This window comes from Arctopsyche grandis, chromosome 10 (assembly GCF_051622035.1).
Source record: "Arctopsyche grandis isolate Sample6627 chromosome 10, ASM5162203v2, whole genome shotgun sequence".
In the NCBI taxonomy this organism is placed as follows: Eukaryota; Metazoa; Arthropoda; class Insecta; order Trichoptera; family Hydropsychidae; genus Arctopsyche; species Arctopsyche grandis.
In genome coordinates, this window is record NC_135364.1 from 26,118,969 (window position 1) to 26,146,951 (window position 27,983).

At 33.4% G+C, this 27,983-nt stretch overlaps 1 protein-coding gene across 1 annotated transcript; it reads left to right on the forward strand.

The window, feature by feature from the left end:
• Positions 1-18,486: 18,486 nt before the first annotated feature.
• LOC143917746 (uncharacterized) lies at positions 18,487-26,330 on the forward strand. The gene is made up of 23 exons (XM_077439326.1): positions 18,487-18,680; positions 18,747-18,944; positions 19,224-19,381; positions 19,452-19,560; positions 19,625-19,736; positions 19,799-19,923; positions 19,995-20,146; positions 20,445-20,498; positions 20,585-20,679; positions 20,750-20,855; positions 20,930-21,027; positions 21,322-21,376; positions 21,551-21,731; positions 21,809-22,006; positions 22,090-22,247; positions 23,086-23,194; positions 24,696-24,807; positions 24,880-25,004; positions 25,074-25,225; positions 25,292-25,345; positions 25,784-25,878; positions 25,958-26,063; positions 26,170-26,330. The coding sequence occupies exons 1-23, from the start codon at positions 18,487-18,489 to the stop codon at positions 26,328-26,330; spliced, it is 2,907 nt and encodes a 968-aa protein (XP_077295452.1).
• Positions 26,331-27,983: the final 1,653 nt, after the last annotated feature.

Sequence of the window (27,983 nt, forward strand, 5' to 3'; positions counted from 1 at the left end):
TACTAATTATCTTGGCTGTTCCTACAAATTGAATAACTAAGGATAGGTAGAGTACCGTCTCGTTCTCTGACGAAAGGTTCTCTCAGATAGTATTCATTGGGGGGGGTGGTGGCCTCATGTAGAGGGCTTTATTGGTTGGCTTCATTGACCTCTAAATTTGTAGAGTAAGATATAAATAAATTGTAAAGAAGACGTCAAATGAGAAATGACCAAAAACACTGACTTTGATCTCTACGTCCTTATTTTCTGATACAAGTCAACGTTAGATATTCTACATTTTAATGTTCTGAATTCGAAAACCGTTACAGAATGAAGACAAAAGCCGTGTTTAATGTATTTTCGGAAATTCGTGCGTGCGCGCATAAATGCCTCTAATAACATTTACTATCATTTGCAACAACGTTTATTTTTCTTCAGAAAGTGATTCAACTATTATGATTAGATTTGCATTTTATAATTTAAATATGCATAAAATAATGGGTAAAAATATTGGTCCGTGATACATTCGGAGCTGGCAGGCCAACAGATCAAAAACAATACCTCTATCAACCTCTCAACTACTGCTGTGTCTTTCACTACGATCTCGGTAATCCCTCTACATGTCCACGCTACACTATGATAGTAATACATCAGGGTAGGAAGGGATATATTTCGTTAATATCTTTCAATGACTATTAAAGGACGGACAACTAAATTTTTTTTAATAATTAACTTCACATATAAGTCATCATCATCATTTACCTATACAACCATTCACCAACAAACTTCCATTCGTTTCTGTTTTGGGCAACTATCATCCATTTCATTCCACATTTTTTTCTAATTTCATCTACCCATCTTCCTTTCGGCGTTCTTTGCACCCTTTTACACTCTCTCAGATACCATTCGAGCAATTCTTTAATCCATCTATCATCCTGTCTTAGAACTACATGACCGCCCATTGCCATTTCAATATCACTACTCTCTCCATCATATCAACTACCGTTGTAATACTTCTCACTTACTTATTCCGTTTTCCAATTAGGATTAGACTCGCACGAGTAATAAATAGGTTATTCTACAACCCTTTTCAACTCGCTTGTGAGTAGCAAGCTTGAGTATAATGCATTTGTGTGGAATCTGTATGAAAATTAATTAGGGGGATTCATTGGTGATGTTGAGATATTATGTATATATGGTTGATTTGGGTATCACTTTTGATCCTCAACTCCCATCATTTCACAACCACATCAAGACAGTCGCTGACGTTTCCTTTCGTCTACTCGGATTTGTCTTGAGATATGCTAGGTTATTCTCCTACCCTTTGTTTTCTTAATAAAGTGCAAAAAGCATTTCTTCGATTTCTATATAGCAAAAATTAAAGGTATTACCCATATCTATACCCTATCCTTTACTTTTGGGCATTCCTGGGTATAATTCCCTTGAACTTCGAAGAAACTTCTCATTAATTCGTTTTGTTCTCCAGCTTCTACGTGGTAATACGTCAGGCCCGTATTTGAACAGTTGGGAATTATGTCCCTAATAATTATGTGCATGGTAGTCATCATCATTTGATGGTTGTACCTCCTGCCCGCACATTTCTTTATCGAATGGTTCCCAATCCAAGAGCTATCCAACTTCTTAATGAAATCGTTTCTGCTGAGCCTGCACGTGATATTTTCCACCTCAGTAAGCATAGGTTATCAGGGATTATTTTAACCCATTTGTCTGGCAGCCTACGCTCATCATGATTTTCATAATTTAATGCGATGTATGAGTGGAATTTTGATCTTCTCTCTTCCATTTGGGCCTCACAGAGATGTTTTGTATTTGTGGCTGATTCTTCTACATATATTGGTGCTAATTGTATGTAGATGTAAGACATTCCCTACTTTTTATTATATTTTCTTATTTGATATTTTTACTTTATCTGCACGAAAAATGGTTCAGAGATGAAATATGAATTTTCTTATAGATCTATGCCCACTAAATACGAATCTGGTAATAAAAAATGTTGATTGGTTCGAGATTCGGAGATATACATACATATGTGTTTTTCAAATCGTGCGATTTTTCTATATATTGGTGTTGTTCGGTCGATGTCTCAAAATCTGTCAATTTCCTGTCCAAAATGAATATTGGAATCTATAGTCGGGTATTTTATCTTTCATTTGTAGTGATTTTCAGCATTCAAATATCTCTAAGTAGTCGTCCAGTTCAAATCAAAAGTCAAAAGTACGTATTTTAACTTGGGATTTTTCCCACTGTTAATACTATTTTATATTGAGTATTTTCTATTGAAACATGTTTATTGGGATAGTGTTCTGGTCACACTATTTTTTGTTTTCGTATAATTTTAAATCGGTAAAATTGCGTGCTAAAAAATCGCTTCTATTATTTACTCGCATTTACACGAATCTGAATTGAATTAATAGGGATAATATATTAAATTGTGTTTATATGAGAATTAAGTAAAATTCCACTTAGAAAAATCATATTTCGATTATTCTTGTGGATTAATAACAAAAATTCTATTGATAACTGGCTTACCTCGATAAAATAAACGAATAAGTATATGACTCGTCCACATACGTCAATGTCCACCTCAAGAGACCACAGTCGGTTGTTGCCTTTTATCAATGTAGACTCACTATCAATGTCGATCTATCTCAGGGTTGGTGAAAAAATAGCTACCGGTTTCGGAGTACCCCGAAGGAAGGCGGCTTTCTTGAAAGCGTCTCTTCCACATATGGCAGATATGTATGTACATATGTACATCCATACATACGTATACTCGTGGGTCGTTTGGTGGGACTGGATCTGTCGTCCCTTCTGGTTCTGGTTACGGTTCAATTTCATTAAAATTCCTCGACGATCGATCATATCGCGTAACAAAACGACGCTAAACGGATCGGGGTAGATAGTATGCGTGGCTTACACCGAACGTGTCGCATGCCGTATTAATCACCGTGTATATTTTATTTTTTTCACCCTGACATTTTCTGTTTGAGTGGTTCAATCAGCTGATATAAGCATATGGATATCAGTAAGATATTAGTGTCATATTTATATGCGTGCGTGCACTCTGACCGAGTCGGATAGCATGTGCAAAAATGCACAACCGGTCGACCCCATACGGTATTAAGGTTCAACTACACAACGGAATTCCTCGTCTATCTTAGTCAGTTAAGAGACAAGAATTTCTCAGAAAAGTCCTAATTTTAGTAAATGTTACATTGAATTCAATTGAGAAGATCAAAATTCCACTCATACATCAAATTCAATTATGAAAATAATGATGAGCGCAGGCTACCAGAAAAATAGGTTAAAATAATCTCCGTATATAAAGATTCCATAATTTCATAAAATATTTAAAATTTTAATATACATATGTACATACATAGGTGAATATACTAAATACATAAGTACCAAATAAATTTAACGTCAAAATAGTAAATTTTGCATCAAAACATTTCGGTATGTTATCTAATATAAAATTTCGAAAGAGACTTTGTATGTATATAACATTGGTTGGGAACAACACAATCGATTTAATTTTTTTTTCGATTCATAGGCACCGATTTAATTCAAAGGATTCAAAGTCCCCGGGAACGCAGCCACCGGGGGCGAAGCCGCCATGGGTGAAGCCTCTGGGGACGAAGCCCTAGAGGGTGAAGCCTCCTAGGGGGCAAAGCCCTACCCGATTTCTCTTTGGATTCTGGTATACATATAATTTCGAAAGAGTATGTATATAAGTTTGTTTGTTCGTAGGAGTTAATTTAATAAAAAAAAACAAATGAGTATTCAAATAAAATTATATAAAATAAAACTATTCAAATAAATTTAATAAAATGTTTACTATTAGATTAGTCATGTTTAAGCGGTTTATATTACAAATACCGAGCGAAGCCGGGTAAAACCACTAGTATTTAATAAAATTCATTTATTTTTTTGGCATTTTTTGAGTTTGAAATAAAAAAAATGAACACCCCAAAGAAACTCTCAACAACTTAAATATTCAAAATAATGACAGGAACATGAAAAAAATTAAGATTTTCTGATAATATCACTTCCGCCATACAAATGGCCGTTGCGAGCATGGTGAGCTTTGTATGGAAGTTTTTGACAAAACGACGACTTTGAATTCTCCTTAATCAGTCAAAACTAATCATAATCAACCCAATTAAACTTCAATTAGTGACTACTGAGCGTTTATTTTTTATATAAAAAGTAAAAAAATTAAAATGATTGTAAACCTATGAATTATAAAATATATAGTGAAAAAATGTAAAACCTATAGGAATTTGAACAATTAAAATCTTACATAGCTAGAGGTTGGCGAAAAGGGAAATGAATACGGCAACTTACTAATAGACGTTAACGAGAACGATAATGTAGTATTTTTCAAACGTGTCTATTACGATTATTTATCACCATAATACTGGCGGATTCGATTTCCACATATATTGATGACCAAACCGAGCAAAATGGCAAAGTTTGAAAACGATCGGAAAAGTGTGAATACGAACATAAATAATGTCAGACGAAAAAATCGAAAGCAAGCTGATAAGAGACTTATAATAACGTACCGTATGCTAAAAGGAGCCACCGTTGTAATTGGTTTCGAGGATCATCTCCAGGCTTAAGTGCAAGTCGGCTAACAATGTGAAACCCCCGAATGCACTTAGCGGCGGTAACGGCACTCGGTTTGACAGCGCGAAAGCGTGGGACTGAATATCCGAGTACGTGACTAAGCAATGGGGAAGTAACCGGACGTCGAAGATGCCCTGAGCGACCTGTCCTTTATAAGGAGGTACTTAGACCATATCAAGACATTCTGGACGGAGCACTGGCGGTGCGTGGATCTCCTTAACCCTTTGCCCGCGTCACCAAATTTAGCGAACATGCCCTGTACGTGGCTGCTTTTTCGCGTTTTCGACTATAAATATAGGTTGTAATATTTTATAAATTATTCTAGCCTATATTGAATTTTTTTGACTACTGCCATCTATTGAATTTGGTAAAGTATACATTTAGTAATATTTTCAACCAAGTTATAAAATTTAAACAGAATAGACGGCTCTTATACAGTTTGGAACTTCCAAGACATCTATGCGTGTCTCAAGCGCTGAGGGCATGTTCGCTAGGACATGTATAGTAGTCGTACGCGGAGGAAAGGTTTATCACCAATAAATGCTGTGACACGACTTTGGCTTTTTACTTGGATCCTCCACCCACCCCTACGCAACAATATAATAAGAACCCAAACTTCGTCACACGACCAAATCGTTTGCAAGCTAAGAAGAGGTAAGTAAGAAAAGTAAAATTTGCTGAGATATATCGATTGTTTTGAAGCACAGTACTCTGTTTAAAATCGATGAAAATTTTTACTGAACGTTCCCTTGATACAACGCAACTTTTCCATTAGATCCATAGTGTTATTAGCTTATTATAGTTGTATTAGCTCCGACCTAATATATGTCAAATACAGTAAATTGCACTATTTAGATCAGCCGCACATCAATGCTCCGCTGAAAATGATATAAAATTGAATCAAATCACTTCCTCACACAAACGATCGATCAGATCTGTCTGATATTTACGCAATACGATCCGAGCAATGAGCCTCTACATACATATTTCGTTAAACGAGCGACACCATTCATCACTCGTTACGCTCCCGTCGTAACAACCGATAGTTTGTCGATACCGGTACCCTGCCGTCTATTGACTACGCCTCGATTAGTCGAATAATAATCGGCGATCGATAATTCGGCATGGGAAAAATCCGAATCCGAAATTCAAAAGCGAACGAGAAATTGCCGGTATCCCGCCTTAATTGCAAGAAACACCGACTGTGATTTATACCCACGAAAAGCGCACACTCATTTATCTGCGAGGCGTGCACGTACCGTAGAAGCTCTCGGCTTCTGCATAGTCATTGCCAAATTAGCCAATTTGCAGAACAGTTTATATTTATCGATAATGGGATCGTCGGTGTGCCGTATATGTATGTATATACTTTTAACGGGAGTGCGTGTCGCGATCCGTGTAAATGATCTATACGTTGAACTCGTTTCAGAAGATTAAATTTTGCTCGAAACGGATCGAAAAAGTGTTTGCGTGTTCTTCTCACACTTGACTGTATAGGTAGATCTTAAATTATTCACAAAATTTATTCATATACGTATTGGTGTCCAAATTAGGACACACACACGGTAAAGTTCCGATCTTCTGGGAGTAGGCACACTGAGATACACGGCACTGTTGGAGACACAATAGACTAGTGGTTAGCATACATATTCAGTAGTGTAGTCGGGCCAGGTTGGGGCAAGTCGCCGCCCTAGTACTTATTTTTGAGCCAGGTCGCCGCCCTGGCACTTTGGTTTATATGAAAATTGTTTTATGAGTAAAATTAAAAAATATTTTGGCTAATATTAATAACACTTGAGACGAGAAGAATAAGAGGCGAATTAATCCAAGTCTTCAAAATAATAAATAATCATCATAATTGTCTTATTTTTCCAAACTCATTAAGTTCAATGAAAACATTCATCTTGGAGGTCACACTCTCAAACTCCAAAAAGAAAAATCGAATAAATTGATCAGAGATTCCTTCTTTTCAAACAGTTAGAAATAATCTTCCTAACAATGTAGTAAATTATGAAAACCAAAATATTTTAAAAAACAAGCTAGAAGTCTAGAAGATATTTTTGTTTCCTTTTAGTTACTATGTTACTTGTTATTATGAAGTTCTTATAAAAAAATACAAAGCATAATTTCAACAAGAATATTTGTTAATTAGCATTTGATTTTTTTTATAAACAATTAAACTTCCAATATTAGGATACATATTTTTAAGTGATGAACAAAGAGGGGGGGGGGGTTATAAAAATTAAACACCGCCCTGTTTCTTTTTTATTTAAGACTACACCACTATATATATATACTATTTAACCAGTAGCGTGATCTAGTGGTGAGTGTTGTATTCTTTCGTGCAAGGTGTCACGGGTTCGATTCCCACTAGTCTCGTTGTTGGCCAGAACTTGGTTTGTCGAGGTCGATCGTTTCTTATCAGAATGTGCCAATTTTTCTGATTTTCATTGAAACGGTTTTTATTTCATTTCATAGAACATGAACACTCGCCTTTACAGATCGCTCCAAAGTCAATATAATCAATATAAGTAAGCATTTTATACAATGCGAATTCATACAAACAACCACAGTAACATCTGTCATTTTATAATCAAATTGGCGAACCTCAAAACGCTGAATAACTTGAGATAAGCAAGAGTGATAATAAAGGAGATGTCAATTTTACAAGAACCGTACCAATAAAAATCAGCAAAAATTGCAAAGTCTGATAAGAAACGATCACAAACCAGGATTTGTTGTATGCATGTCCGGGAAGCTTACTGGGGAAAAAACGGGAGAAAACCTCTTAGTAATAATATTCGTAATTATGATTTTACCGACGCGAAAGTTTGAAGCGCCATTGTGTAGTCAAGGAAATGTGTTCGTTGGTAACCACGTTACCGGTTGGTTTACGATGACACGGCGTTGAAGAGACGTTAGTCGAGCTCCAACCATCACTTGAAACGGGAACGGGAACGGGAATGGGAACTCAATGGGAACGGAACGGGAACGGGAACGGGAACGGGAACGGGAACGGGAACGGGAACGGGAACGGGAACGGGAACGGGAACGGGAACGGGAACGGGAACGGGAACGGGAACGGGAACGGGAACGGGAACGGGAACGGGAACGGGAACGGGAACGGGAACGGGAACGGGAACGGGAACGGGAACGGGAACGGGAACGGGAACGGGAACGGGAACTCAACGGGAACGGGAATTGCACGCCTTATTCTGGCATTGCAACGCATACCGGTTTTAGCTAGTAAATAAATAAATGTAAACCTTTGTATAAGAAAAATGCTATTGTATAAATATTTTGGGAATTCTCGGTATATGCCATTGTTTTAAATAATAGAATTGAAAAATTTCTACAAAGAAATAAATTCACTGATACAACACATGAATAAGTATGAATCGGGTTCATTTTCGTTTCAAGACACAAAAGTCCTACAGTAATAGATTAATAATAACCGCATTGAATCGATACGACACGTACGGATTTCATTCTTCGTTTCTTTTTTTTTGTAATTATTATATTTAATAATATCAAATTCGGTCTCATAATACGAATATTCAAAACGTATCGATACAAATACATATCTCAATTCGTTTTTTCCTCTCGATCATATTCGATAGCACAACGTGTGCATGAATGGAACTTTGGATTAAAGTTATTAATATGTTTTTGTGTGGCGCGAGTTTTGATTATCGCCTTCAGTTCCGGAGAGGCTGCCTAAAAAATCCATTCAAGTGAAAACTAATTTAATCGTATTCAATTTTAATTGAATTTGCTTTTTGCCTTTTGTGGATTTTAATTATATAATATCGCGAGATGCATACGATACGATACGTATTGAATGTTATCAAATTGCGGGTCAAAATGGCGATGAAGTTAGCGTTACGCAAATGACGAGCTTTATTATTGAAATTGATAATCATTGCCCAATCTATAGGCTACAGACGGGCGCAAATTAATGATTATAAATATTTAATAAAAAGTTCCCGACCATAGGCGAATATACTGCATGATGGAATGGACCATCAGATTGTCATAAGGAAGAAAATACAGTAATCACTGGGGAAAAAAACCTTCCCCAATAAAATGAGTGACGCTGGGTATATGATCAAAACCATTTCATAATAATTAAGGAATTATTTAAAAAAATTATACATTGACTTTCAATGTCCAAGTTTTACATCCATACGTCATCACTAGCAAAACACATTGATCGAAGATTTTTTCTTTAAGCAAAGTGGCATTTTTGATTTAAAAACCGGATTCATTCGTCCAAATGCACTCCATCGTAATTTCATACGTCTCCTTATTTCTTCTTCATTACTACCGTACGTGTCTATAATTTGTCCTAAATATAAATAACCATCGACTTCTTCTACTATTTTATCATCTGTCATACATATAAATATATTTGATTTTGATTTTTAAATGCTTTTTATTATTACTAAATTATGTTCACAATACATCTTATATATATTTTAATAGCTACTGATCATTTTCTATTTTACAATTTTAATTTAATTTTGTTATTAATAATAGTATTATATTATTCTAATGTTAATATGTACAGCGTAATAGGAAAAAAGAGCTCAAAAACCTATTTACAATTCTTATAAATGCTCATAATACATCTAATACATATTATTAATTAAAGACTCTCTCGAAGTCGATGACCTAAAGCAGATTGTGTTTAGGTAATCTGTGTTTATACCTGAAGGGTATAGACATTTTGTTGTAATCACTTGATAATCACCGAGACTCTTCACAAGTGTGTTACTATGGTTATTAGTGATTCTGTCATAGAATCTGTCATAGAATTCTGTCAGAAGAATGTTAATATGTACAGCGTAATAGGAAAAAAGAGCTCAAAAACCTATTTACAATTCTTATAAATGCTCATAATACATCTAATACATATTATTAATTAAAGACTCTCTCGAAGTCGATGACCTAAAGCAGATTGTGTTTAGGTAATCTGTGTTTATACCTGAAGGGTATAGACATTTTGTTGTAATCACTTGATAATCACCGAGACTCTTCACAAGTGTGTTAGTATGGTTATTAGTGATTCTGTCATAGAATCTACTGGTTAGTTTGTTAATAATGTCAGTAACAAACGGAATATTATTTATGGCATGCAGTTTTTTCAAGTTAGTATATGTATATGGGTGTATTATAAATTATTTTTAGGAATTTATTTCGTATTATTTGGAGTTTAGAAAGGTCAGTATTTGAGGCGTTATTCCATACAGGTGAAGCATAGGTTAATAATGGTAGTATGAGTGCGCGATATAATTTTATTTTATTTTGAGTTTTTGAGAAGAAATGTATATAATTTTTAATGAATTTGCAACTTTTCTTCATAAAACACTAATTTATCTAAATAATCGTAGCAAAAAGTACACAACATTGTTTCGAAAATACCTATAGATATGTGTAGTATATGCCTTGAGCGTTGATTTTAATTTGTTGATATAATAAATGATTTATAATGCATGTGCACATGCATATTTGTCCATACTGTTTACTATACAACAACATTAAGCGCGATAATCAGCGAAGTGAATAAAAAATTGCACGATGTTCACTTCAGCACAATCTTAATAAATTATCGACAATGTATACTTGTGGAGACGTGCTGTTATTAAAACGTCTCTCAAAAAATAAAAATAAAATAATAATATTTCTGATTTGAAAACCGATGAAAGCTCCCATCAAGTGGTCGTTACGAGAGAACGCCATTCTATTGTGAAACAATAACTCGGGGAGAAAAAAAATCGTTAATCGCTCAATTAACCGACGATTATAAACGACTGAATCTCTTTTACGAACGATCGTTCGTGAAATGTCCGTCGAAATTAATTACACCACAATCAAAAGAAAATCCGTGAGAAAACTATTATGTCTTGTCGTCGCTTTGTTTCGCCATTGGACTTTTAAGGTGGCCATCCACGTACTGATTTGTCTGCAGAAAAATGGGCAGATGATTCTGTAGCAGTCGTCTGCCAACAGATATACATATATAATATTGTTACGTACACCGCCGAGTAAGTGTAATCGGATTAGGCCGAGTAGCATCCCAGAGACTGTGTGACCGTTATAATTGGTTTCAAGGATTATCTCTAGACTAAGTGCAAGTAGGCTAAACAATGGCCACTGAATTGGCCACTATTGATTCCTTCTTAGAAGTGACCGATACCGTGGGACTGAGTATCGTGGGAATACATATCCGGGTACATGCCTAAACAATAGGGAAGTAACCGGACGTCGAAGATGCTCTGAGCCACCGATCCGTTATAAGGTGGTACTCAGGCGTTATCAAGAGATTCTGGACGGAGCACTGCCAGTGCGTGTATCTCCTTAATCACCAATAAATGCTGTGAAACGACTTTGGCCTTTTACTTGGATCCTCCACCCACCCCTAAGCAACAATATAATACTGTAACGTGTTAACATGAGAGGAAGAGAGAGTATCCACTGTCTAAGTGCATTCGTGGATGAACAATAAAGACCCCGGATTACACTAGCGGGACTCAGTAAGTGCCCGAACAAAGGATACGCTGGAGTTCTTACTGACCTGGGAGAGTGTGTGTGTAAACAATGACTCGCCAGAATAGACCTTTAAGTGCCTAGACCAGGGTTTCCCAAACTTTTTCTCCAATGGAACAATTCGCAAATCCGGAAATTTTTACCGATCACTTAGTTTATTTTAAAAAATTGGGTAAATATAAAATAAAATATATTATCAAAACACTTTTTATTTGTTTCATAATTATTTTTTGTTTTAATAAACAAAGCTCTTAACGAATTTGATGATTTTGAGTTCTTGAATCGCAAATCTTCTTGTTATCAGACATAATATATGTATGTATGTAGGATATAGAAAATGGAAGTAAAACAAAAGTAGCTTGTTTTGACATATTGGGGTATTCTTCTGACGAACTCACCCAGATATCATTTAATGGCTGATCTTTGGATTTTTGTATGATATATGAAGCTATACCTGCTATCCCGATATTTCCCCGATTTATAGTTCGGGTGTGTTGTAAGTTTTATTTTATTTTATTTTTACATACATAGATATATACCAGGAAGGCTTGACAGGAAGACCCCAATGCGCCTTCCTGGACAATTAATTACAAACAATGCAGCATTTTATTATTAAATAAATCACTGTATTTCCAGAAGCCGAAGAACACGAAATAATAATTAATTAATTACATAATTAATCCAATGAGACATCTATGGATTTAGATTTTGTACATAATTATTACAAACTATACACACAATAAATACAGAAGATTTGTGACAACAGGAAGGATGATTTTTTGGCAATTTTGAGGAACCGTTTCAAGAATGATCAGATAAAATTGGCAAACTCTGATAAGAAACGATCGATTTGGAGTCACAAATACCCCCAAATCTAACCAGCAGTATGGCGGATCGAACCCACTGATCACTTGGTGCCAAACATACACGCTAACATTAAGCCGGGTGAACGTGAAACAGTCGAAGTGAAAAAGTCGAAAGTATTCGTTTATCATACATACATATGAAAAACGGTTAGTATATATATATCAGTGGCGTCCAGTAAAAGTCTCTCTTCCCCCATCGTACATCCTCACTTAATTTGCACGAGCACGATACAACAGGATTAAGAGGAACAGGTTTTTCTCCCATATCCTGCGCGTGCACATTAAACAAAGCTGTATGACAAAAATAGAGATAATTTCACCGCATGCCACTGATATATATTATATATATGTACATAATACCGTTTACCATGCATCCTTTTTTTATCTTTCGACTTAAGATCTTTTGATTTTCGATCTTTGCATTCCGATATTTGCTTTTTCGACCTTTTCACTTTCGGTCCCGTGAGGTAGACCCCATTAAACCATACTGCTGGCTATATGGCTATCTATGGCTATAGTTGTGACTTGCAACAGCAATCCACAAATATACAACAAGACAATCGATGTACGATGTCTTGTTTGTATAATATAATCTTTTCGACTCTCATTTCTTTCGGCCGCCTTCATATTTCGGCCGCCTGTGTGCGTTACACACATTTGTACATATAGTAGGCGCGACCCTAGTCTCTAGCCACGAAAAATGTCGTAGCCAGACGTCCTACGAGAGACTCGTCTCGTGGATGGCCACAATTAGCCACAAAAATTACCCTATTGTATGTACGTCGTTGTTTTTTCGATGCAATGAATTAAATGCCTTAATTCGAGCGAGGTGAAAAAAAACTTGTCAGGTGTAAAAGTAGCAAAGGTGACCACGCCAAAAATCATAATAATCGATTGTCTACTATACAATGGCAAATCTGCAGGAGGGCGTTTGATTGTCCAACGAATAAATTACGCGATCTCAAATATGCCCATACGCATAGTTGGGCGATCGTAAAATCTTGATAATATTGCAAAAAAAAAAAAACATTTTTTCAACTACCATAAATGCGTCGTTTAAATTTTAATTATAGATGTTTACCACTCTGAAGATGAATGTCTTCAAAGTGATGTTCCATCTGAGATAAACACTTCAATTTAATTTGTGATGCATGTTTTTCATTAATATTAATTGTACATACGAGTGTGCTTTGTTCGTTATTTCACTTACACAATTGTGTATTTTTAAATTAATTATGTTACAAAAGTGAATGATGTCATTTGACATATTATAAAAGACATTTATAAAGTTCATACTTATAAAAGCTTTTTATTGTTCTTGTATTTCATGTCCGGTCACCATTATATACATATTTTGCAACATGTTCTTTGTTTTATTACCTACATACATATATACAAGTAACAGGAGAAAATAGCGTACAATCTTATTCACGATTTTTATTACATGTTTATAATACTTCTAAGAGCAAATTTTAATTTGGTTATTTGTATTTATATTATAACTAAAGGGTAGAGACATCTTATTATAATCACAGAGACTTTTTACTACTCTATTATTGGTATTTCTTCCATAGAATTTATTGCATAATTTGTTAGTGACATCTACAATTAACAGAATGTTATAATAAATGAGCACTTAAATTAATTAATGAAAGTTCAGCGAAATAATATTTTGAAAATCTTAATTCAATTATTTTAGGTTAAAAAATTGAATGTTTCAATTTTAATTTGAATAAAATTAAACTGTGCTAAACATTTTTAGCTATCAATCGAGTAAATGATTAAAGACCAAAAAAATCTTTAAAATATCATTTATATTATATTTATACCATTTATAAAATGACTTGTTCATACTATTATTGATTTTAAATTTTTTTTATTGTTCATAAATTATGTTCACAATACATCATAGCTCAATTCTAATAACTACTGATCAAGTGATCATTTTGTATTTTACACATTGTTTTTCTTCTTAGTATTGTTGCAAAGGGGTGGGTGGAGGATCCAAGTAAAAGGCCAAAGTCGTGTCACAGCATTTATTGATGATTAAGGAGATACACGCACTGGCAGTGCTCCGTCCAGAATGTCATTATATCGCCTAAGTACTGCCTTATAAGGGGCAGGTCTCTCAGGGCATCTTTAACGACCGGTTTGTTTACCTATTGTTATGGTCACGTACTAGATGTGCCACGGAAATCGGTCCCACGCTGCCGCTGTTAGTTCTAAGAACTCCACGGGAATGCGACCGAGTACCGCTATCGCCGCTAAGTGCATTCGGTAGAGATAATCCTCGAAACCAATTATAACGGTCACACAGTCTCTGGGATGCTACTGGGCCTAATCCGATTGCACTTACTCGGCCTAATCCGAGTGTACGTAACAGTATTTATAATATTATCGTAATTTAATGTTAGTATATACAGCATAGTGGGAAAAAAGCTGTACAACCTACATATTTACAATTAGAGATACTATTATGATATATCTTAATAGTAAGTAGTCTGAAACTTCCAAAAACACTCTAAAAATTTACAGTTTTTCATGACTTTTAAAAGTAGAAATTATATTGTAAAGTTATGAAGAGAGACGCCTGTAGACTGATGACGTCATGTTGACGCCGACCAATGGTGGAGTCGGGCGTTGCGGCCAATGGCTGCGCCAGACTCCTCGACCAATGATAATACGTGTATGCGCTGAGCGCTCTATGATATAAGTATGGTACGCTCTCGATCGGTGGCATTCGGATCCTGACCTCCACCGGACGAGCAGCAATAAAGACTTGGAACCTGTCTGCGTGTTTTCTTGTACCTCGACCTGACTCCACTTACCTCTGAATACTCTTCAATATGTATTATATTGAAGATAATTCTTCTAAAAACAACAAGCTTTTTAAAACTCAAAATAAAAGATTGTTTCAACATCTTCCCAGCTTATATATTTTTCACTTCTTTCTGTTCACAAATTTATTTCTATAGCAATTGCCAACAAGTTAGAAGCTCGAACTTACGTGCAAATAATAAAGCTCAAATGCGTTGATAAATAAATTTATGTTTTTGATTATATAATGCTATGCATATATGTATGTACCTAAATATGTATATAATACAAATTGCAGTAATTGAAACTTGAAAAATCAGCTTTCAAACAATACTTTATTTAAATTTTATAAATTAGTTAGTTAGCTTTATAAACACCCTGTTAATACTTGCGTGTGCATTTTATATTAATATTAAATTTATATTATAAAATAAAGCACACCGTCCATGTATTGTATAAACATTAAATCTGTTGGATATTCTAAAAAATACTATCCAGGTCGCATGATATGCGAATTTATCGCATTCGTGTCTAATAAATATTTCACAAAAATGATAATTAGATTCAATAATGTGTGGGTTGGAAAACACGAATATTTTAATTGTTTACGATTGTAGAAAGCAGAGAAAAAACAGCGTATTTATTCGATGGGTGTGTCTAACATCACCTACAGAAATTAGCATGAAATTCGTCCTCGTTCGGTCATTTGTCGTATCTATTCAAGCCTGCGAAAGATTCGAAATTAAATTATGAAACATTGTGTGGGGTAAAAACGCAAAATCATCGTATCGCACGATCAATTCGTATCACGGCTCGTGTGAATATTCAATACATACGCCACATGTTATTTCTCTTATGAATTAGTGATTACCATTATACTTTTTACCGTATACCTCGTTTTGTTTTGTTTGGTTCTGCGATCTATACAGATAAAATTACTATAGGTATGATAGAAAAGCATAAGGATCAAACATATACATAAGATTTTAGTTATTACAAGACTCGAATGACCGACAATATATTTTTTTGATTTTATACAGGTATACACTCATTTTATTAACACAAAATCTATTGTCAACGTTGTACAAAGGTATTATTCAATATCTATCATCAAACATTACAATTATCATAGAGGCATCTATGGACAAATTTTTGCAGTATCATCATACATAGATATATATAATAGCGCTATTCTGTGTGTGTATCGGTGTGTCTGTGTAAGATAACGCACATGTCCGTCACAGTTAAAACACTGCCAAAAAATCGTACGAATGTAATACGAACATAATAACTGATCAACAAAAAACTTCTGTATTTATTTATTTATTTATTTTTTACAAATATACCAGGATGCCCTTACAGGTAAACCCCAATGCGCCTTCCTGGCCAATTACAATGCAGCATTTTTTATAAGTCACTGAATTATGAGACACTGAAAAAACTCGCAAATCAATGAGACATCTATCAAATTGTACACAAACTTATTTACTGCACATTAATCAATCACAAATTATAGGTGACATATTGTATAGGAAGGATTTTAGCCATTTTCCGGGAAACGTTTTAACAATGAAATCAGAAAAAATTGGTAAACTCTGATAGGAAACGATCAACCTGAAGTCACAAATCCAGGTGTGACCAACAGCATACTCTGAAAAATTCATTTCACTCGAGGCCCGGCCCTGGGATCGAACCCGGCGCCTCTCGACGCTAAGCAGAAGCTTAACGACCGAGCTATGCTGCTGGCTATATATACTGTTTATACTGTTGCGTAGGGGTTGGTGGAGGATCCAAATAAAAGGCCAAAGTTGGTTCTCAGCATTTATTGGGTGATTAAGGAGATCCACACACTGCCAGTGCTCCGTCCAGAATGTCTTCATATGGCCTAAGTACCTGCTTATAAAGAGCAGGTCTCTCACTGCGTCTTCGACGTCCGTTTACTTCCCCATTGTTTAGGCACGTATACGGATATTCAGTCCCACGGTCCAAGACACTCAGTCCCACGCTTTCGCGCTATCAGTTATACAACTCCAGCGGGAAGTGACCGAATGCCGTTACCGACCACTAAGTCCATTAGGGGGTCTCCATTGTTAGCCGACAGCACTTAAGCATATGCTACACTACCATTGTTTCCCCCAGGGAAATAAGTCTAAGCATTTAGCGCCATGTATTGAAAATTTATTTAATTAATTAATTAATTATTTTATTGGTGTCTTATATTGCTTATACGTAGGTAGGTATGCATTTTTACCATTACTTTTTTCATATTAAACAATTAAATAAAAATATTAAATTAAATACATTTAAAATTTATTTGAAAAAAAATATGACCGCGTGCGGATCGAACACAGGACAGACACATTCCTTTTATTTATTTTTTTATTTAATAACTTGATACTCCATAGCCCATGCGATGATATTTCATCGGGCACAACACTAGATTTTAAATATCAACAAATTATGAGGTGCTGTAAACTCAAATTTTGTGACAAATAGGACAGTATTGCCTATTTTATGGAAATCAGATAAATTAGAAATCTCTGAAAGGAAACGATCAACCTTGGAGATACATATCCAAGGTCTGGCCAGCAATAAAGCCAGTGATAGAAACCATGACCACATAATCAAAGGCTTTAAACACTAATCACTAGTCACCGGAGCCTGAGGGGGCCGTGTATTGTTCAAAGGTTGTAAATGCATTGTTAAAGGTTTGCTGAACAATGGATAGCACTGTGACTATCCTACCTCTACTAATCACTGATCTATGTATGTATGTTGCTATTTCTTCATAACATCAGTAATGATTCAAATCAACTGCTTTTTTTTAAATTACTTAGATTATTAACCTCCATTTAATACAATAAGAAAACAATCAGTCGATTAGTATCTTGAAAATTAACCCTTTAAGTGAAACCAAAGTGTATAGTGCAGAATTTTTCCAAAAAGTTATCTTCGAAGGAAGAATACAAATTTCAAAGATTTTCCTCAACAAAATCACAGAAATTCTCAAAAATTTTTATACTCAGAATGTTTTTATGGTTTTATATGCCTGCATATTTTGAAAGAACTCATTTTTTGAGATATGTTAGTTATGTAGAATAAATGTAAAAGTAAAAATAAATTACATCTCAACCTTAAATGGATATGACTGTGATATAAAATAACATTGAAATATTTCGTATAATAAATTTATATACTAAAACTGTCATACACTTGAATAACAAAAATATTGTTAAGAATATATACTATTAAAAAAATAGGATATGGAAAACATATTAAAGAATGAATTTATTAATATCCACACGTAATATATGTACAGCATATAAAGCAACACAAAGTTTGAATTAAAAATTCATATATTGCACTTGCATGTTTGCAAGCTCTGAATATGTATATCCAATGATATATTCTTTTTTTTATTATTATTTCAAAACCATTTCGCTTTATACTACACTTCTGATCGAACCACCGAGTGCTTATATTGTTCAAGTAGTAATTTCAATTAATTAAAGCAATGAATGCTTATTATATCGTCGTGTGTGGGCTCACCAGACACGTATTAAACGATTCATAGAATGACTCTGTAGTTGTGAATCGAAACTCGTTTTTACATTAATTAAATATGTCGTACAACCGTATATTAATATCTGATGATATTCGCAATCAGAAACTCGCAAAGGCGAGAGCACCGCGAAAAAAAAACATGTGCGAAAGATTGGACGGCAGAGGAAAACGATTTTTCATTTTGTTTCTCGACACCAGCTCCATACACGGACTAAATCATTTCACAAAAATCGAAAGACATCCAATTGAAATGTAATAAAAAACGCACTCTGATGGGAATTCTTTGATATGAAGTCTACTAATTTGTTTAATTTGTAGTGTTTTGTGGATCGGAGTCGTCGTATTAGCACTTTGGGGTGCCGTATATCTCAGTATGATAACTTGGGATCGATACCAAGAATCACCAACCGTTGTATCTATGGATAGAGATATGTTCTCTTGGAACACGACGTTTCCTTGTGTAACAGTTTGTCCTCATACTAAATTGGACGAAAGAAAACTTTCCAATTATATTAAGTAAATACATTTCACATTCAATTTTTCTCATACATTCAGTTTTTTGATTTTTAAATGCTTTTTATTATTACGAAATGTTCACAATATATCTTATATATATTTTAATAGCTACTGATCTACTGATCATTTTCTATTTTACAATTTAATTTAATTTGGTTAGTAATCTTAGTATTATATTATTCTAATGTTAATCTACAGCATAATAGGAAAAAGAGCTCAAAAACCTATTTACAATCCTTAAATACATTCAGTTTGATTTATATTGATTTATATATGTAGGACAGCAAAATCTAAAGATGAAACTGCTTTGGAAAACTTCATTCGAAATTTAGCCAAAGCAACCTATGGGAGTTTTGATTCTGTTCCTGAATATTCATCTATAGAGAGCAAAAACTACATGCAGCTACTATTGAACCTTTCAATGAAATTTAATCCAAGTATGATAGTAAAACAGAACTTCCAATTACTATTATTGATTGTTTTAAATACATTTAAAATGATTTTAAGCATTGACAATTGGGGCATCTGGTGGAAATCTCTATTTAGAGCCAACGATAACAGAACTCGGATTGTGCTATGCTATTAATTCCAAAATAGCCATCTACAATTCTCCACGGTAAGCTTACAACAAAATAATGTATCATGATAATAGCTTTTAATATAAAATAACTTATTTTCAGATATAGAGCAGATAATAGATGGGATTTAGTCGAAGGCAATGAAACATTTTACGTTCATCCGTTAGATGGCGAAATATTTGCACAGATTATAAATCTTTCAACCGGTTATGATGTATGATTCTATAATGTGTTATATGCTTAAATCAGTTTTATATATTATTTTTGTATGTCTAGGTATTCTTACATGGACCATTAGAGACACCAGACATAGCCACTCAGCATCAGGTCTCCGAAAATGAATTATATATGAAAGTTTATGTCACAGCTCTCAGTATTTATACATCACCGGATGCAGCTCAGTATGTATTGCTATTATCGCTGGAGTTAACAAGCTATTTAGATCTATGTAAAGATTAATGTATTATTTTAGACTGAGCGTATTGCAGCGAAAATGCCGTTTTGTACATGAGTCAAATTTGGTCCACAGTCCGGTATATAGTTATAATCTTTGTAGGCTCGACTGTCGTATTTCACTCTGTATAAAATTGTGTGGATGTGTTCCGCATTTTTATAGAACTATAGGTATTTTTTAATTATAAAATTTATAATTGAATGCCTTCTTACACTTTACTGAAGAAATCTGATTGAGATTTTTTCAAAACACTTACATATACTTATTGAAATATGGAAAAAATCTAAATTTTTTCAAAAAGTATATAATCAATGAAGTACATGTGTATGGCTTTCATTATAAGAGTGGTTCTAAACATTACACTTTAATTAACATATATAGATAAACTAGAGAAAAAGCGACATTGTATGTTCATACATATGTACATATTTATTGAGATTTTTTTAATGATTAAACATTTATTGATAGGTAAAGAAAAGGTTTGTGATGTGGCAGGCTTACATTGTTTATCTCAATACAAAGGTAGCTTATAAATACAAACATATAGTAATCAATTCAAATTGACATTCAAAGCATTATTCATTGTTTATTTACTTGGTTAATTATAGATGTTTTATTCAGTCTGTATGATATGAAAAAGAAAAAAAAAATCTGCGAATGCTTACCAAATTGTGATGATGTCAATTATATTTTACAATCAATGGCAAGTTGTTCTCATTATTATGTATATAATTATTTTATTAAAAACTGAATTTTAATATCATCACTCTTAGTCTTTACAACATTGGTTTTTGGGAACAAACTTCCAATGGGGAATTGTAACATATCCAAAACTAAGGCTTCGCCGAGATATTATTTTTGGATTCACAGACGTTTTAGGTAAAACTATATAAAATTAATACGTTTTGATTGATATTTTTGTGTAATATAATAACACGACTTTTTAATTTTAGTGTCCGTCGGTGGAATGGCTGGCTTATTTCTAGGATGCAGTGTTTTAAGCTTTATAGAAATCATATATTTTTACACACTGAGGCTATTTTGGTACCTTGCTTACTATAATAAAAATGAAAAAACTAAAAATAATGAATTACAATTCAATACCGATTAAATTTTTTGCAAAAATCTTTATATTTCTATTTAACAGAATATTTATAATTAATGTTTATACATATGTATTGGTTTTGATCAATAAATCAATGATGATTTTAATTTTTCTACAATATATACAAGTAGTTATATCGAATGTATTGTATAAAAATGCTTGGCATTAAAATTATTTGCTATAATTCTGGCTTATGCCTGAATGTATTGTGAACATAAATACATTCATTACATATTCAAGGCTTTTAATTTCATACAAAACCACACTAGCTGGCTATTGTGTTCTTTTTATTTGAGTATTAAATCGATATAACTGATTGAATCACTCCACTATTGTACACTTCGAGAATGAATTTCGATAAATGATTTCACTCTCGCTGAAGTGCGTCGAAGCAAAAGCACACACTCTAAATTCTCTTCTACATATAAATAAATATAACTAAATAAAATAATGTTAAAAAACCGAAAAGCAAAATCTAAAAATATTCCAACTAATAACCAAAATCTAATAAAAGAAAAAGCAGCACGAAAAAAATCCTTGTGTGAAAGATTGGATGGGAAAGCGAAACGTTTCTTCATTTCGTTTTTAGATACAAGTTCAATACACGGGTTGAACCACTTCACCAAAGTTGAAAGACATCCTATTGAAATGTATAATATTTCACTCTCCTATTTAGATATTTATTTAATTAACATTCAATACATATCATTCTCAATTTACTGTATAGTGCATTATGGATCGGAACTGTCGTATTGGCACTTTGGGGTGCCATATATCTGAGCATGATAACTTGGGAACGATACCAAGAATCACCAACCGTTGTATCCATGGACAGGGATATGTTTTCTTGGAATACGACGTTCCCCTGTGTTACAGTTTGTCCACATACTAAAGTGGACGAAAGAAAACTAGCAGAGTATATTGTGTGAGCTACTATGATGTTCTTATTTTATCCACATTTACACATATCTTAGTATAGTAACATGATCTGAATTATAATAACATTAGAATCTCAAAACCTTCTGATGAAATAGCACTCGAAGTGTTCGTTCGCAATCTAGCAAAGGCAACTTATGGAAATTTTGCATCAGTTCCTGAATATCCTATGATAGACAGCAAATATTACATGTCAATACTTGTGAATCTTTCGATGAACTTCAATCCAGGTATGACAATCTAATATATAATTTCAAAAGAGACTTTGTAAGGCTTAAAGTATGTAAGGTTTGATTGGTAGAATCAGTGACATTATCGAAAAATCTTATTTTCTATGACGTTTCGATTCCGTTTCCGGATTACTTTTTCAGTTCTGGTTCCGGATTCTTTCTTAATTTCCAGATCCAGATGCCTTTTTTAATTCCGGATTCGGGTGCCTTTTTGAATTCCGGATCACGACTACTGTTTCAGTTCCGGATCCCGATTACTGTTTCAGTTCCGGATCCGGATTCTTTTTTTCCTTTCTTGATCCAGATGCCTTTTTCAATTCCAGATCTGGATTTCTTTTACAGTTCCGAATCCGGATTCCTTTTACAGTTCCGGATCCGAATTCCTTTTACAGTTCTGGATCTGGATTCCTGTTTCGATTCCGGATCCCGATTACTGTTTCAGTTCCGGATCCGGATTCTTTTTTCCTTTCTGGATCCAGATGCCTTTTTCAATTCCAGATCTGGATTTCTTTTACAGTTCCGAATCCGGATTCCTTTTACAGTTCCGGATCCAAATTTCTTTTACAGTTCTGGATCTGGATTCCTGTTTCAGTTACGGATCCGGATTTCTTTAACAGTTCCGGATCCTAATTTCTTTTTCAGTTCTGGATCCGGATTTCATTTACAATTGTGAATCTGGATTCCTGTTTCAGTTCCGGAATAAAAAAACAAATTAAGTTTACTATTAGAGTAGCCATGTTTACGCGGTTTTTATTTCAAAAACCGTGCGAAGCCGGGTAAAACCACTAGTATAATATAAGTTATATTAAAAGCTTTGTTATTTGTATTTTACTTCAAGCATTAACAATTGGAGCATCTGGAGGAGCTCTTTTCTTAGAACCGACAATAACCGAGCTTGGCTTATGTTATTCGGTCAATTCCAAAATTGCAATATACAACTCTCCACAGTAAGCATATATTATAATATTTTATATTAAAATATAGGGCGATTATAGGTATCTTGAAATCGAACACTTTCATTGAAAAGTAAATGTTCACATGCTTAATTAAAAAAATAACAATTGTAAACTAGGAACAGGGTTGCCAGACGTCCCTATTTGAGCGGGGCTGTGCCGAGTTCAACAGACAAATCCCGAGTCCGGCATTGCCTCTGAATATCCCAACTTAACTAAATTTGTATATATATGTACAAAAATGTATGTATATAGTTATATAGGCTCATTTGATTTTTTATGAATAATATTTGAAAGTGTTCGAATGAGCTAAATCCGAGTGAATCTGAAATTATTTAATATTAATTGCGATATTGACCTTATATACGAAGTTGTCTGTTTATTAAACGAGTTTTATTGAATATGACGGAAGCAAACGACAAAAAAAAACAATAAATGAGAAATGGGTAGTATTTTTTGAAGATAATTCCGCTTGCAATCATTTGTATAAAATTGTGGCCCACATACTCTCAATTCCACATTCCAATGCAATTTTGAAAGAACATTTAGTCTAATGAATGCAACCTGCAGGAAGGAGAGAAACAGTGTAAACAATTATTAAAAACCGTAGAGGCTGAATTAATGATCAGGCAAAATTTTGATTATAATTGAAATGATTTTAGAAAATTTTTATCGAACAATGAAGGCGAACATATGTATATGGAAACAAGATAAAAGCTCATAAATATACATTTAATAAAACTGTTATGATTGCATATTTTCTTTTCATTTAATTCGTGTGATTGTATCTATTGTATCGTATTTCAATAACTGTGATTCCTGTGGATTATTATGCGATTATTTTTAATGTGGTATGTTTATTTTTACATACCTCCTTTACTTACGTTCAATCCGTTTCACTTACGATTACAATTCAGGAAAAAGTTTGCCTCTTATCCGATCGTTTTCATACTTTGCCATATTGCTCATTTTGGTCATCAATATAAGTAAATGGATCCTCCACCATTACGATCGTGCAAAAATATCGTGTAAGACGCGTTTGATATCTGCCCGGCGAGATAGTCGTTGACGTTTATCCATCGTTTGTTTATTAGTTTTAAACATAGATGGCGGTAGTAAAATAAAATTATTGTTTTAATTCAAAATAATAATTTTATATACAAATTATAGAAGAGGTATGTTTTTAAAAAACTTTTTTTTATTAGCACTTTTTGTATATCATTCAAGTATGTATGTATGTACATACATACCTATTTACATATATTATAATTTAAATAAAATTATGTATTATTTTTTTTATCGTTCGAAATAATGTCCCGATCTGTGATTTAAGAAATTTGGCAACCCTGACTAGGAAGCTTGTCATATTTAATCTGGTTAATATTTGCTTATCAGCTAACATGTTCATATTCAAGATATTATATTAATCATTTGATTGTTTCCGTCTCATTCTGAGCAATACATATTATTTATCATCGTATGTACATACTTGCAGATATAGAGCAGATAATAGATGGGATATTATTCAAGGCAATGAAACCTTTTATGTACATCCACTAGATGGAGAAATATTTGCACAAATCATCAACCTGTCCACTGGATATGATGTAACATTCAATCTAACACTAATTTTGTATTAAAATTATATACAAATAAACATAAACTCAATCTTAATATAGGTATTTCTGCATGGTCCGTTAGAATCTCCGGATATAGCAAGTCAGCATCAAGTTTCTGAAAATGAATTGTATATGAAACTTTATGTCACAGCTCTTGGTATTTATACATCACCAGAGGCAACTAGGTATTAAATATATAATTGTCGCCTGAAGACTTCTATTTAGAATATATAATAAATAATTGATGTTTTTAGATTGAGTGTACTTCAAAGAAAGTGTCGTTTTGTACACGAATCCAATTTAAAACACAGTCCCGTGTACAGCTACAATCTTTGTAGAATAGATTGTCGTATTGCCTTGTGTATAAAATTGTGTGGATGTATTCCCCATTTTTATAGAAATATAGGTATTTTTGTCAACATTATATATGAATGATTTTATTTATAATATTATTTTCAATGTCAATTTGTAGGTAATGAGAAAATTTGTGATGTACCTGGTTTGCACTGTTTGTCAGAACATAACGGTATATAAAAGCCATTTTATAATTGTATAAGTATTGGGGTTTGGTGCAAACGATCGACAAGCGCCAGACAGACTGAATCACAGATTAACTGGATGGCTGCTTTAAACGCAATTCTCGACTTCACGAATGATAGATTGCACATCAGATGACGAGTAACCTTTCGATGTGCACAGATGCAATTATTAAAATGGTAATTATTAAAATTGAGTTGCATCTTTCTGGCCAGTTTAATAAGGCAAAATTCGGAACTAAAGTATCAGGAGCACAGAACGTATACAGGGTAAGTTTGGGTAGATTTCGCTTAGTGTAAGTGCGAGCAGTGCGCACGCATAAGGTACACGTACAGTTAATCTGTGGTTCAGTCTGTCTGGCGCTTGTCGATCGTTTGCACCGCATCGAAGTTTTGCTATTGTAACTATTTATGATAATGCATTTCAGATATTTTATTTAGCCTGTACGATGAAGATACAGATAAAAAAGTGTGCGAATGCTTGCCGAATTGTGATGATGTAAATTATATTATACAATCCATGGTAATGCATATATGTATTTAATATGATTGTTGGTTTGATTTATATTTTAACATACATAAAAAAATCTATCCATTCTTAGTCTTTACAACATTGGTTTTTGGGGACAAATCTTCAGTGGGGTATAGTGACTTACCCAAAGCTAAGATTCAGGAGAGACATTATTTTTGGATTTACGGATTTACTTGGTATTATTGCTGATATTTTATTTTAATGAATTATTTAATTATATAATATTATAAATATTATATCTACATACATAAATTCCAATTAAATAATTGATTTATATTCCAGTATCCATCGGAGGTATGGCTGGCCTGTTTTTGGGATGCAGCGTATTGAGCTTTATCGAAATCATATATTTTTCTACGTTCAGACTATTCTGGTACTATTTTCGGTATAATGCAAATGAACGGAAGAAATCATCTAAAACAGTTCAATTTTCTAATTATTAGTATTGAAAATTCATATTATTTGTCTGGTAGCCTGCGCTCATCATTATTTTCATAATCGAATGTGATGTATGAGTGGAATTTTGATCTTCTCTCTTCCATTTGCGCCTCGCAGGGATGTTTTGTCATATATTTTATTATTAATTAATTTTATTTTATTATTTTTTTCCTTGTGGTCATTTTAATATACTATTTCTCTTTTTTTATCTTAATTTTCCGCCTTTGCCTGTTATTTCTTTTTATTCTATGAATTATTTTTTTTTCTCTCTTGTTTTTTTATGTAGGCCATTGTGGCGCATTAGGTTCTTCATGCAATGCCACAATGGTTCAAACTAATGCTTTAATAAATAAATATATGTATATCTGCTTAAATAAAAAAAACAACCAATTTGACTGGTAGCCTGCGCTCATCCTTATTTTCATAATTAGTGTGATGTATAAGTGGAATTTTGATCTTCTCTCTTATATTTGAGCCTCGAAGGGATGTTTTGTCATATATTATATTATAAATTTTATTTTATTATTTTTTTTCCTTATGTACATTTTTATATATAATACTATTTTCTTTTTTTTTATCGTATTTTTCTGATTTTGCCTTTTATTTCTTTTTATTCTATGATTTTTTTTCTCTCTTGTTTTCTTATGTAGGCCACTGTGGCGTATTAGGTTCTTCCTGTAATGCCACAATGGTCCAAACTAATGCTTAAATTATCACATTATATGTACATTGTTTTATCAAAAGAGAAATTCTGTAGTGAAATAAAACATGTAACCCATTAATCTTTTATTTCCACGTCGCTAAACAAAAAATGCTTTCAGAAAATAGCAATAGCGGAAAATAACAAATCATCCATATCTTAAATAACAGACACAACACAGTTATTTGCGAATTTATTTTCAACATATACATACATACATACATACATATTTCGTCCTTAGAACACAATCATGATATGTACACAATAACATTACTAATAAAGGTAGCGTTTTAAAGTAATGTAATTTAGATAAACATGACAATTATTCAGTGCTCCAATCCATTATTTGTTTATAATAAGTTCGGGTCTACCTCACGGCACCAAAAGTGAAAAGGTCGAAAAAGCAAATATCGGAAGGCAAAGATCGAAAATCGAAAGATCAAAAAAAAATGGTGCATGGTAAACGGTACTATGTATAAATAATATATATATATATATATATATATATATATATATATATATATATATATATATATATATATATATATATATATATATATATATATATATATATATATATATATATATCAGTGGCATGCGGTGAAATTATCTCTCTCTTTTTCTTACAGCCTTGTTTAATGTGCGCGCGCAGGATACGGGAGGAAAAGCCTGTTCCTCTTGTTCCTGTTGTATCCTGCTTGCGCAAATTAAGTGAGGATGTACGACGGGGGGAGAGAGAGTTTTACCGCACGCCACTGATATATATGTATATACTAACCGTTTTTCATATGTATGTATGCATGATAAACGAATATTTTCGACTTTTTCACGGTCACCCAATAAGTTCCTTTAGCTTTTATTTTCTACTTGTGTCAAGCCCGTTAATATTTTAACGAATGGTTTTGGAAAGCTTTTGTATATTGTATTGTCAAAAAAAAGGAAAGCTATTTTTCAAAAA